We start from the raw sequence: 11681 nt of genomic DNA, 5'->3' as shown, positions 1-11681 counted from the left end.
GACCTTGGTGGGGTACTTTCTGTACTTTGGACTTGATACTCAAGTTGGGCTAAGAGAGACATTGTGTATAGCATAGCTGAAGTCTACTCAAGAAAGCAGCACAATATCTGATCCCTTGGCTTGTTATTGACAAAAGCAGAAAGGTATCTTACGCAGGGAGGGAGCATAATTCAGTATATTAGGGAGCAGGAAAAGCTGTTTTACTTCGACTTACAGAATTTCCTGCTTTTCCTTGGGTTAATTGCCTGTGCAACCTTCTCAGTATCATTTTTAAACCTTTTGCTTTAAGATAGAGCCTCGTATAAGCAGCAGGGCTGACAAAGGACAAAAAGTTATCCTTAAGTCTGCACCAGCTGCAGAGATCCAGCTACTTCAATGCCAAGTCACGAGGAGATGCTTTTTAATTGCAGGATTGCCCAACTCCCAGTAACACCTGAATGAACAATGAGCTGATAACAATAAAAGCTGTTTTACTACATGCCAATTTACATTCTGCAAAGCTTATGAAAACATAAAATCAATCGTAGATGTCTTCAAAAAAAGTCTGCCAAGTAAATGGACAGGCCACAGAACTCTAGCTAACTTATGCACTTCATTAAATCCAAAGGTCATGGTGACAAGGAATGAAGGAGAACCAGCTATTCTAAACAAAATTAAATGCTAGATATTGGTCAAACGTGAAATAAATCTTAGTAGCACTAATTGTCTTTCTTCACTGCTACTAATTGCTGTTACCAGGACCTGGAGCCACCTCACTTGCTGTGTTTTCCAGCACTGCCTGGAGCTTGGACCCAGAAACTGAAAATTTGAAATCATTTGCTGAAACAGATGAGAATAAGGTTTTTAAAAACCTATTTAAAATAATCTGAGAATCATGCAGGTGATAACATCCCGAAAGCAGGGAAACGCATTCCGATCCACAAAGCCCATCTCTTGTGGTAAAATGCTTGATTCAGCACAGGAGATTTGCACATGGAATAACTCATGGCATACAGATATGTCAAAGTAATTTCACCTGCTTGATTTAGAATGAAGGCATTGTAATTTGGGACAGCTAATGTTGCTGCTACAACACCTGCATGTGGAGGAATGTCTTTCTTTCCAGTGCTAAGCTTGGCACAACAAAATATCTGTGGAAATCTGAGGGGCAGAACTTGCTGCTGTCAGCTCATGAGTTCAACAGTGAATATTGCAATAAAGCACAAAATCCAATGCTTTCATATAAGTTATTTATTAATTGAAAATGTCTTTTCATCACAGTTTTAAATCCAGAAATTTCTGAACATCACCAACATTATTAACATAACTCAAATGTGAGGATTCAAGTATCAAGAATCACAGCTTTTGCTATGAAAACAACTTTAAGATTATTCTGTGCTTACCTTAATGACACAAACATACTGTGCTGGAATCCAACCACAATCCAATCTAGACAAAGGTATTTTTCAACTTCATTATACAACCTAATCATGGTTTGTGCTTGTTATCAGGCAAAGTTAAAAAAGAAAAAAATACAAAAAAAGTAAACATTGACTCATTAATTGTAACAGTGCTATTCTGAGAAATTACATCCAGGTTTTAAATTCACCAAGGCATCAGATCACTAATTTTGCAATGAAGAGAGCAGCAGACTAAAAAATTAATCCTCCAATTGCGGTGTCCCAAGAAGTACATCTACATTCAAGATTGCACTGTCACACAGCAGTAAAGAAGTTTAACCTTGATCTGATAGTGCAAGCATGTTTTAAGTCTGTGCAATTGAAGTGGCAGATATTCCAACCTGTGTATAGTATCTGTAAGTGTGCCTTCATCACTGTACTACTGGTAACCAGGCACCAAGTTACTGCTTTTTTCTGCTGAGCTGCATTTTGCAAGGAGTAAAAATGTATCAGCAGCCAGAGCTGGCAAAAGACTCCCTGTTCCACGACATCATGCTCCCAGATTCAGGCAGCCTGTGCACTCAGCAGTGCAAGCTCAGAACCTGTCTAGAAAGAATTGTCTTGCAATTTATGTGGGTAGAATTAAGCTGTCCCTTTTGTTCTTCAGAGAAAACAAATGTGCTACAATTGATAACAGTATCCAATCCTTACCCTTGTAAATGTGCATTCTTGTTGCATTGGAAGTTTTTGATGTGCAGTCAAGTGTCCTTTACTTGTCCTTCAGCTGGCAGGACACACACACACACACACATACCATTGAAATGATGTTTTGTTTTTCTTTCTTACTGAGGAATCTCACATCTTTTAAAGATGTCAGTTAAAATAGTGGAATAATGGGTAAAAGTCTCGCCTACAATTACTTTTGTTTAAATCCTTATTAGATTGCAAGTTCCCCAAGTTAAAAAAAAATGAATATACCTTTCTCAATAAGGGGTATTTGCTTGTGTGACCATAAATACAAGGCGTGAAGCCCATCTGCTCCTGTTCTTTGGAGTTGCTGAGGAACATTGACATCAGTGACTTTCCTTCTACAAAGGACAGTTACATTCTTTTCACAGAAGAGAGTTTACATACGTTCTTACGTCAGCATTTGGGATTCATTCCTATAGGCCCTTCAGTGTCCCCTTAACATTCTGTAAATTATTCCTGCAGTTTTGCATCCCATCTTCCTCCTCCTTCTCCTCGCTGAGCCGGCAGCTCATTGTCCTGCACTGCCATCCTCTCTGAGCAACTGAGACTCACATACATACCAAACAAGGGCTGTACCTGATCCCAAACTTGCCAGCTGTTAGGCACAAATTACAGCTCTTTGCTCAGAAGCCCAGAGGCTGAACAGCTGACAGCTCTGCAGCCAGTATTAAGATGCACTTAAAAGCTGCTCATTCACCTGCATAGATTCCTAGTTGTAGCCAAGCACTTCCTCATCTTTCATAAGCATCAGATTATCCCACAGTTTAAAAAAAAAAAAAAAGACATGCCTGCTTCTAAAAGAAAGTTACATCACCACATTAGAAAATGGTGCTTGCACAGACGTTTAAAGGCAGTTTGCTTCCCCCATCCTACACAAACAGAGGCAGTAGAAAAAGGTGGTCTGTTTTCCCCTTGACACAGATGGTGATCTATTTCCATAATGCAGCAATCTCCAGGTTCTCCCCACTAACGAGGGTGATCTAAGAATAATAAACGTGCTTTTCTTCCCTACTCCCTTTCAGAGGTAATGGGCACTGTGATCACACTGCTGAAGAACAACGTACTCATGTAGTACACTGAACATGTAAAAACATGTGGCACATCATGTTGTCAATACGTCTCAGTACAGGACAGGGTTGCTTATTTTTAAAGAAGGTAAAAGTTGCATTCATGACATTTTTCTGGTTCAGAAAGCTTTCAAAACTACAGCAGTCTTTTGCAAGATGTTGGGGTTGTGCTTTCTGAAGATTGCTACAAGCCTCCAAAACAGACGTACTTTATTTCTAAGTATTCATCAATGCCATACTTGGAACCTTCTCTCCCTATGCCAGACTGCTTTACCCCACCAAAAGGACTCTCAACCGAGGAGACTATGCCTTCATTCACACCAACCATTCCAACTTCCAGCTGCTCTGCAACTCTCCAGATCTGTGCTGGATCTCGGGAATAGAAATATCCTGCCATGCAGACACAGAATAATGCCAAATGAAAATAAAGTCAGGAGGAACAACAGCAGATTGATACTTAATGATGTGATGCTTACTACTTTGTTAAATATTCCCTCAGCACTGAAGCTTACAAGAGATATGAAAAGAGAAGCATACCTGCTAAACCCACATCAGCTGCATTCGCTATAGCAATGGCTTCTGCTTCAGTGTCAAATCTGTCAACATAAAGAAAAAAGAAATACAAATGAAGCCTGTCCTTGACACAGCATTTTGCTATGCTTTAACAGGAATAAGTCAGTATGCAGGTTTGTTTGTTGGTGGGTTTTTTTTTTTTTTAAATATATTTTCAAAACTAATTTAAATTCAAAGTAATGGAGAAGTTTCTACCACTTACTTCAATTTGAACTACAATTAAGTAGGTTTATCCTCCCTAGATGCTGGTAGTTGAACATTTACTTTCACATGAGTTAGCTCACTAATCTCCCCAGCCATGCAGGCACTCAGCTATGAGATTACTGTGCATTCTTCTGTCCAATCACTGTGGACAGAGGCAGAGAAGATTTTAAGGAGAAAACAGAACCAAGTCATCCTCAAACAGAAAAACTCAGGGCTAGCAAATCACATAACAAATTGCAAACTCCTGCCTCCCACTTCATGCTGCAAAACATGAAATTTGAGTGTTTTGCTGTTATCATCCTCGCTTAACTGCTGATGCAATTTAAAAGAAAACCATTTTCAAGAACGTGCAGCAATGCTTAGATCAGGTCAAGAGAGAAACAAGCAAACTGGATACACGTAGTACATTTCCACAGATGAACTTGAGCCTTATAACAAGACCTATGTGGCCTTCCAAAAGCTTCTGGCAGTCAGTCAGTCAAATCTTATTGCTCAAAACAATACCTCATCATTTTATATCGCTGCGTTTTACCAAGAATCTTACTTGATAACTGGTGCTAAAGGGCCAAATGTCTCCTCTTGTGTGCAAAGCATTTTTGTCGTAACGTTACTCAGCAAGGTTGGCTCAAAGAAATTCTTCCCCAAGCTGTGTCGTTTCCCTCCAGTCACAACAGATGCTCCTTGTGAAACTGCATCGTTAATGTGTCTCTCTACCTAAGGTGTGCAAAACAAAAATCTCAAAGCTAGCATTTAAAAAATGATCATCACTGCATTTTTCACTGAAAAAATAATAGTATTAAAGAGACTCTGAAGAGAGGTTCATCCTTCACCAACTATTTGCAGAGTTATTCAAAATTTCTCTTGAATTAAATTATGAGTATGGCCCCCATCTAGCAGACATCCAACCTATTGAAATGAACATCTAATGTGAGGAAAGGACTGAGTAGCACACCTGACATTCATCATCAGGCACTGTGCAAACACAAGCACATAAAGAGAACACAGGTAACAGAAGGAAGTTTTCAAGACAGGGCTGACAAAGACATTTTCTTCCCCTGTGTAACAATTTATCCAAAGACAAGAAAGTACTGAGAAAACCAAATCTCAGTCTAGAATAACTCCCTTGAAATAATAGAAAGGCAGTTATGTGACTATGCAGTGCTTGCAGACTTGTGTGTACGGCCCTATGCTATACACAATACTTTTGTGGTACAAAGGGAAAGAATTCAGTCACATCTATGTACTTGAAGGCAGGCCAAGTATTAAATCCTTCGTCTCCCAGCTAATTCTGAGTATTATCAGAATTTCTAATTGCTTTAACTTTAGAAAGGGTGAAACGTTAAGAGTGTGACTTTTACTACTGCAATACTTACTACTGCAATATAAAAATAAAATTCCTGGGGTCACAAGTAATTCAAAATAGAAGATGTGAACTATGCATATAGGATTTCAAATGATTCCAGCGTCCAGAGCCCTGGTGCTTTTAGCCTCAGTGTGTTATTTTGCTTAGTTTCTGCCAAACAGAGGCAAAGTAATGTCTTCAAAGTAAGTTTTCAATCACAGTGCCTCAGAATTGTGGGCTCACCTCATCACTCTCACAGCATATCCAATCTCAGCAAATGTTCTTCTTGAGAACAGCTGAGAAATAATTAGGAAGATTTATTTTCTCATGAAGGAGGAATCCCTTTTCTCTTTAATGGAAATAAGAGAATGACACATTAACTGGCCATGTCTCTTTCCCTAAGCTTGGAGGAGATAGCAAACTTCCAGCCACACCGTTAATACCTTCTAACAACCATAAAGAAGTTAAATAGAATTCTGTGTTACTTTATGGATCATAAAAAAAGGAATTTATGTCCAAAAAAAAAAATCTTTAGTTATTTATTTTTACCTTCTCTACTGCTTTTTCATTAATTAATGGCCCTTGGGTAGTTTTTGCATCAAATCCACTTCCGACACGCAGCTCGCTCTCTATGGCTTTAGCAAACTTCTCTACAAATTTGTCATGGATCCCCCTTTGCACCAGGAAACGGTTTGCACAAACACATGTCTGAAAACAAGCATGAAAAGGAAAAGCAAACAGTGGTTTATATTGTATCTCATTACCAATTCCTTCTGCCCACCATGCCACAATGACAGGACACTACAGCGCTTTGTGCTCTGCCTATTCTCCAACATCCTAAGCTGTTCCCAATTTCTTCTGCCATCCTGTTCTCTTAAGAGATACAATTCCAACCAGCTGTAAACATTTGCATAAAATACACCATGCTGTTAGATTTAAGTGGCTTGTGCTGGGAAAAGGCTTTGTGATTTCTGTGGATACCGGTATACGGATGGAGCAGGGTTCAGAAGCTTCAAGAAATATTACATTCTAATTACACACACCAGAGAATGCTGAATTGAGCAAAAGAATTTCAATTCACACATGGTGGTGTGGGATCTTTTTTTTTTCACTCCTAACTTCTTCATTAACTGAACTTGAGTTTTCTTTCCTCCTGGAGTTTGTTTGCAAGTGCTTTCAACTGCCTGCTGTTATACTCATTTATGCCATCCCCTATGCTCTGACTGAATCCTTCTTTGATTACTACAGCCCTTCAAAAGTAACAGCTATCTTCTATATATACCAAACTATGTCGATGTAATTTTTTTGTGTTATTCAGACTTGCTGCATGATAGCTGGTTTAAGCACCCACAGCCATGTGTGGCCCCAGCATCTTTCTCTGAACAACAAAATATTTTATGTTCACAGCCCTTCTATTCCCAGAAACAAGGACTCTTACCTGCCCTGAGTTTCTGTACTTAGAAGCAAGGGCTCCTGCAACAGCACGGTCCACATCAGCACTGTCAAACACTATAAAAGGAGCATGCCCTCCAAGCTCCATGGAAACTCTCTTCACAGTGCCAGCTGCATGTTTCAGCAGTATCTGAGGAAACATAGAAATTTCTAATTCTACTAGGTGCAAACTAAGGGAACCACAGAGCTTACGGATGGAAGGCACTGAGAAACTAACTCCAGCAGGGAGTAAATCTGCATCTTCTGCATTATGCTACACCATCTGTTTTCTCCCATCACAAATACAAGGATGAATTTCCTTCATTAAAGTCTTTAGACATTACACTCTGCTGAGAAAATAACGAAGGAAAGGATTTGCATCACACTCAGGTCAGGCTGACACTATATGCTGACACTGTCACTTGTTTGCTTGTTCATTTCTTGTTTTTTGTAACAAAAAATCTTGACAACTCACAGCAGTTCTCTAATATGTGCCAGTATTTGGTATTAAGACTTGCTTTAGGTATCAGGCCTTCTCTTCATTCCACAGACAGCCATTGCATAGAATTCTTCTATCTTTAGCCATATCTACAGTTTTACTGATCTCATTGGGGACTGATTAGTAAGTCTGTTCATGCAGTAAAGCTGACAGGAGGCTGAAGTTGAAACAAATGCTTTCTTTCAACTACAGAAGCCGTTTCCAAGCAGCACCTTTGAAATTCTATTTCAGTGTTCATATTAGTGTGCTGTCACAGTATATGAAACACAACCATTTTATACAGAACTGCTCAGGTTCTAATTCAGTAAGGAGCAATTATGCAGAAGCTGCACACAAGCATCTTTTTGTGAAGTACTGACACAGAAGTAAATAGGCAGTACCTCAACAGGTACACACTGATGTGTACAATCTCTGCACAGCAGCCAGAAAAGAAAGCTCTATATGAAAGCACACATTTCCCCCTACCTTTCTGGTGTAAGCACAGTATTAATCTTCAAGGATATTCTGCCCACTTATGTACCTTTCCTGTTGCAGTGGAGCCCGTAAAAGATATTTTGGCTACCAATGGATCAGTGCACAGAACTTCCCCTACAGCTGGTGCCTGCTGTCTTGAACAAGGAACAACATTATACACTCCTGCTGGAATTCCAGCCTGGTTTGCAAGCTGCAACAAAGGAAAGAGAAATTGCAATATCAGAGAAGTTTGTATGAGGAATATGTAATTTAATGTTTACTGTTTAAAAGAAATTGGTTTCCAGTCAAAAGAAGCACAAGGTGCACACCACAACTCTCAGATGCCATAGTGTCTTGAGTGCAGCTTCACACCTGATTAAGCAGGCTGTCATTCAAAGTAACCAAAGAAAAGATACAAAAACCTTTCCCATGCTTGAGTGGCCAGATCCACTTTGAGGGTCTAGACTGTACTAGAGACAACTTCCAAAGACATCTAATGAAATAAAACTTCTGTATCAGTTCAGCCAACTTGTCTTCACGTATGAAATTGGCTCGAGTTATCCACAAATCATATTTCTAAGTTCTGTCGTGTAGCTTCAGTCCATCATTAACCTACAGCTTAGCATAAAAGCTCACCTCTCCAAGAGCTAATGCTGATAAAGGTGTGTCCTCTGCAGGTTTCACTACCACTGTACAGCCAGCTGCCAAAGCTGCACCAACCTTCCGGGTAATCATAGCACTGGGGAAATTCCACTAGGATGAGAGAAAAGAACAATCAAACTTAGGAAAATATTGCTCCAGTTGTTGCAGCAATAGTAGTAGTTGTTTTCTGTGCTTACATGGCAGCCTAAACAGACCTGCATGATGTGCTTTGGCCCAGGCAAACATTACAAAGAAGCACTACTGGCCAATGAAGATGTAGGACAAGGGGAAATGGTTTTAAGTTGAAGGAGGGAAGATTTAGGTTGGATGTCAGGGGGAAGTTCTTCACAGAGAGAGTGGTGAGCTGCTGGAACAGCTGCCCAGAGAGGCTGTGGATGCCACATCCCTAGAGGTGTTCAAGGCCAGGTTGGATGGGACTCTGGACAGCCTGGTCTCATTATTAAATGGGGAGGTTGGTGGCCCTGCATGTGGCGGGGGGTTGGAGATTCATGATCTTTGGGGTCCCTTCCAACCCTGGCCATTCTGTGATTCTGTGGTAGAAATGAAATTTTACAGGGGTGTTTCCTGAGGCAAGAGAAGCCATAAGGCCCCATGCTGTAAGCTAAGCTGAAAATTTTCATATGATTGGAAACATTCAGCTGCACTTACTGGGGTTATAATTGCTGCCACTCCTACTGGCTGTTTTAGAACCAGGATTCTTCTGTCTTTTGCAGATGCTGGAATGACATCACCATAAACTCGGCGAGCTTCTTCTGCAAACCACTCCAGAAATGAGGCAGCATATAGGACTTCCCCTTCTGCTTCTTTCAGAGGTTTTCCCTTTGATTACATCAAATTGAAAATACACTATAAATGGCAGACCGAAGCAATACAAATAAACTGACATAATTTCAGAATTCTTTTCAAAATGCTTTATAATCCTGTATTACATACCTCACAGTCTCCAGAAAGGACTTGGTATTATTCCACCAGCAATCACTATGCAGTTTCAACATACATACAGTCATCACACACTCACATTTTGACAGCTGTGCCTAGCTTCTACCTGCACTCCACAAGGGAGATGGAATAGCAGACTGTGTTTATTTACAAACTCTGCAGTTAGCTACTACCATTCTGAAGCAGATACAAATGGAGGCAAAACATGTACAGGTTTCTGTCAGGGACCACCGTGTTTGGGTGTATTACTCTGCAGACCTTCAGGTGTGGTCTTGTGGTCTGATGGCCACTACCTGTTGAAGAAGGTCCAGAGGAGAGCCACAGAGATGATCAGGAGGCTGGAGCACCTCCCTACGAAGACAGGCTGAGGGAGCTGGGCTTGTTCAGCCTGGAGAAAAGAAGGCTGCGGGGTGACCTCATTGCAGCCCTTCAGTACCTGAAGGGAACCTACAAACAGGAGGGGAGTCAACTCTTTGAAAGGGTACTGCAGGACAAGGGGAAATGGTTTCAAGTTCAGGGAGGGAGGATTTAGGTGGATGTCAGCTGGAAGTTCTTTACAGAGACAATGGTGAGGTGCTGGAACAGCTGCCCAGAGAGGCTGTGGATGCCCCATCCCTGGAGGTGTTCAAGGCCAGGTTGGATGGGGCCCTGAGCAGCCTGGGCTGGTATGAAATGAGGAGGTTGATGGCCCGGCATGTGACAGGGGGGTTGGAGATTCATGATCCTTGAGGTCCCTTCCAACCCTGTGAACACAGCAGAGGAGCTGCTGTGGCATCTTCCAGAATGCCTTTATTCAAAAGAACACCACCAATCTGCATTTCCAGACCGGTCTGCAATGCAAACTCAAACACGTTAAGTGAGCACCACTGGGAGACTGGCTTAGTGGTACATCCAAAACCAGGCACTAATGCAGACATAACACATCACTCCTACTTACAAGTTGCACTAAAATCAGTTTGACTCGAAAAGGCTGCGTGTCAGTTTAACAAACATCATTACCGCAGTCATTAATTGTCAGATGGCTTCCCTGCCATCTGAAGAGGCTGCAGTAAAAAGAAGCCTCCACAAAACACTAGGATCTTCAGCAAAGCTTGTTCTTGTTACTGTATATCTGCACACATCCTTTGAATCTAGTTAGTAACTTTGTTTTCCTACGATTAGGCATAAGCTACAGAATCTAACTGGTAATTTCAAGCAATACCAGTCCAAAAATAAGAAAAAAATAGTTAAACTAGTTTTTATCTTGCCTACTAGGGGACAAAGGCATTATTAACATAATTTTTCCCTTCTGAACACATGAAACCGATACAACACAATACCTTTCTGCCCTTACAACTGCAGTTTACATGCATTTACATGTTGCCACTGTACCACATGAAGCACAGTGCAGGTGTACCTCCAGCCAGGTACTGCTGGAAAAAGCACTTCTTTGTTTATTTTTTCCCCTCTAAAAAAGATAAACGCTTCCACAGCGAGCTCTTAGGTGGATGTCAGGGGGAAGTTCTTTACAGAGAAAGTGGTGAGGTGCTGGAACAGCTGCCCAGAGAGGCTGTGGATGCCCCGTCCCTGGAGGTGTTCAAGGCCAGGAACACACGCGAGCTCAGAGATGCGTGCTCCAACCCGCGGCTCTGCCCGCCTTCCTTTCACCTGCCTCCATACTCACGTTTTCCGCCGTTATGATCGTCGCCAGATCTGTTTTCCTTTCAATCATCAGCTCGTACCATCTGCGGATAAGGGCGCTCCTCTCCTGCAAGGACAGAAGCCTGCCGTCGTCCCCGCACACAGGACGGTCCCCACGCACAGGACGGTCCCCCCCACCCCCGCTCACCGCCCCGCCGGCGCCATCTTCCCCCGCCGCTCACCTTAGCGGGAAGGCGGCCCCAAGCGCCGCCGGCTTCGTGCGCGACCCGCACGGCAGCCCTCGCCTCGGCTTCGCCGCAGTCGGCCACCCGGCCCAGCTCGTCGCCGCTGGCCGGGTCCCGCACGGGGAATGCGGCGGGCGTCTCTAGCCAGCGGCCGCCCACCAACGCGCCGCGGCGAAGCAGGGCGGCGGGCAGAGCCCAGCTGCTGCGCCGCGCTGGCGGCGGGAAGAAGGCGAGGCGGCGGGCGGCAGCGACACGCCGCCTCAGGAGGCTCGCCATGGCCGAGCGCCGGCTGTGGGGCCCGGGCAGCGCCACACGCGCCGCCCCGGAGGAGGAACTGCGGAGGGCCGGGCCTAAAGCCGCATCACGTGCCCTTCACATCCCTGCGTCAACAGATCCTTGTCCTCTGTGCGGCTCTGTGCCGAGGGTGTAAGAAGGAATGGAGTTGTAACTAATGCTCAGGACGCAGCGCTTGATCTCGTTAAAGCTCGTACCGTTGGCCTCCGCCCGTTGATCCAG

At 42.9% G+C, this 11681-nt stretch overlaps 2 protein-coding genes across 4 annotated transcripts in view; one reads left to right on the top strand and one right to left on the bottom strand.

The window, feature by feature from the left end:
* KIAA0319 (KIAA0319 ortholog) overlaps window positions 1–2415 on the top strand; it is a 54741-nt gene extending 52326 nt beyond the window's left edge. For 2 of the 3 annotated variants that reach the window (XR_006171613.1, XM_042836055.1), the window contains exon 22: window positions 1–2415. The gene's annotated coding sequence lies outside the window, so the exon portion shown is untranslated. The other variant, XR_006171616.1, reaches the window with a different exon arrangement.
* On the bottom strand, window positions 1216–11441 carry ALDH5A1 (aldehyde dehydrogenase 5 family member A1). The gene is made up of 10 exons (XM_042836084.1): window positions 11163–11441; window positions 10964–11047; window positions 9010–9180; window positions 8335–8451; window positions 7766–7909; window positions 6754–6897; window positions 5865–6023; window positions 4518–4687; window positions 3734–3792; window positions 1216–3586 (listed from the first exon to the last, which is right to left on the bottom strand). Exons 1-10 carry the CDS (start codon window positions 11439–11441, stop codon window positions 3381–3383), a joined length of 1533 nt encoding a protein of 510 aa, XP_042692018.1. The 3' UTR covers window positions 1216–3380.
* Between the last annotated feature and the right edge of the window lie 240 nt (window positions 11442–11681).

The sequence above is a fragment of the Centrocercus urophasianus genome, unplaced genomic scaffold (genome assembly GCF_019232065.1).
Source record: "Centrocercus urophasianus isolate 14NV4802_14NV808 unplaced genomic scaffold, USGS_Curo_1.0 seq_11, whole genome shotgun sequence".
Taxonomy (NCBI): domain Eukaryota; kingdom Metazoa; phylum Chordata; class Aves; order Galliformes; family Phasianidae; genus Centrocercus; species Centrocercus urophasianus.
Note: the sequence above shows the minus strand (reverse complement) of the source record. Positions and strands in the feature narration are given on the sequence as shown.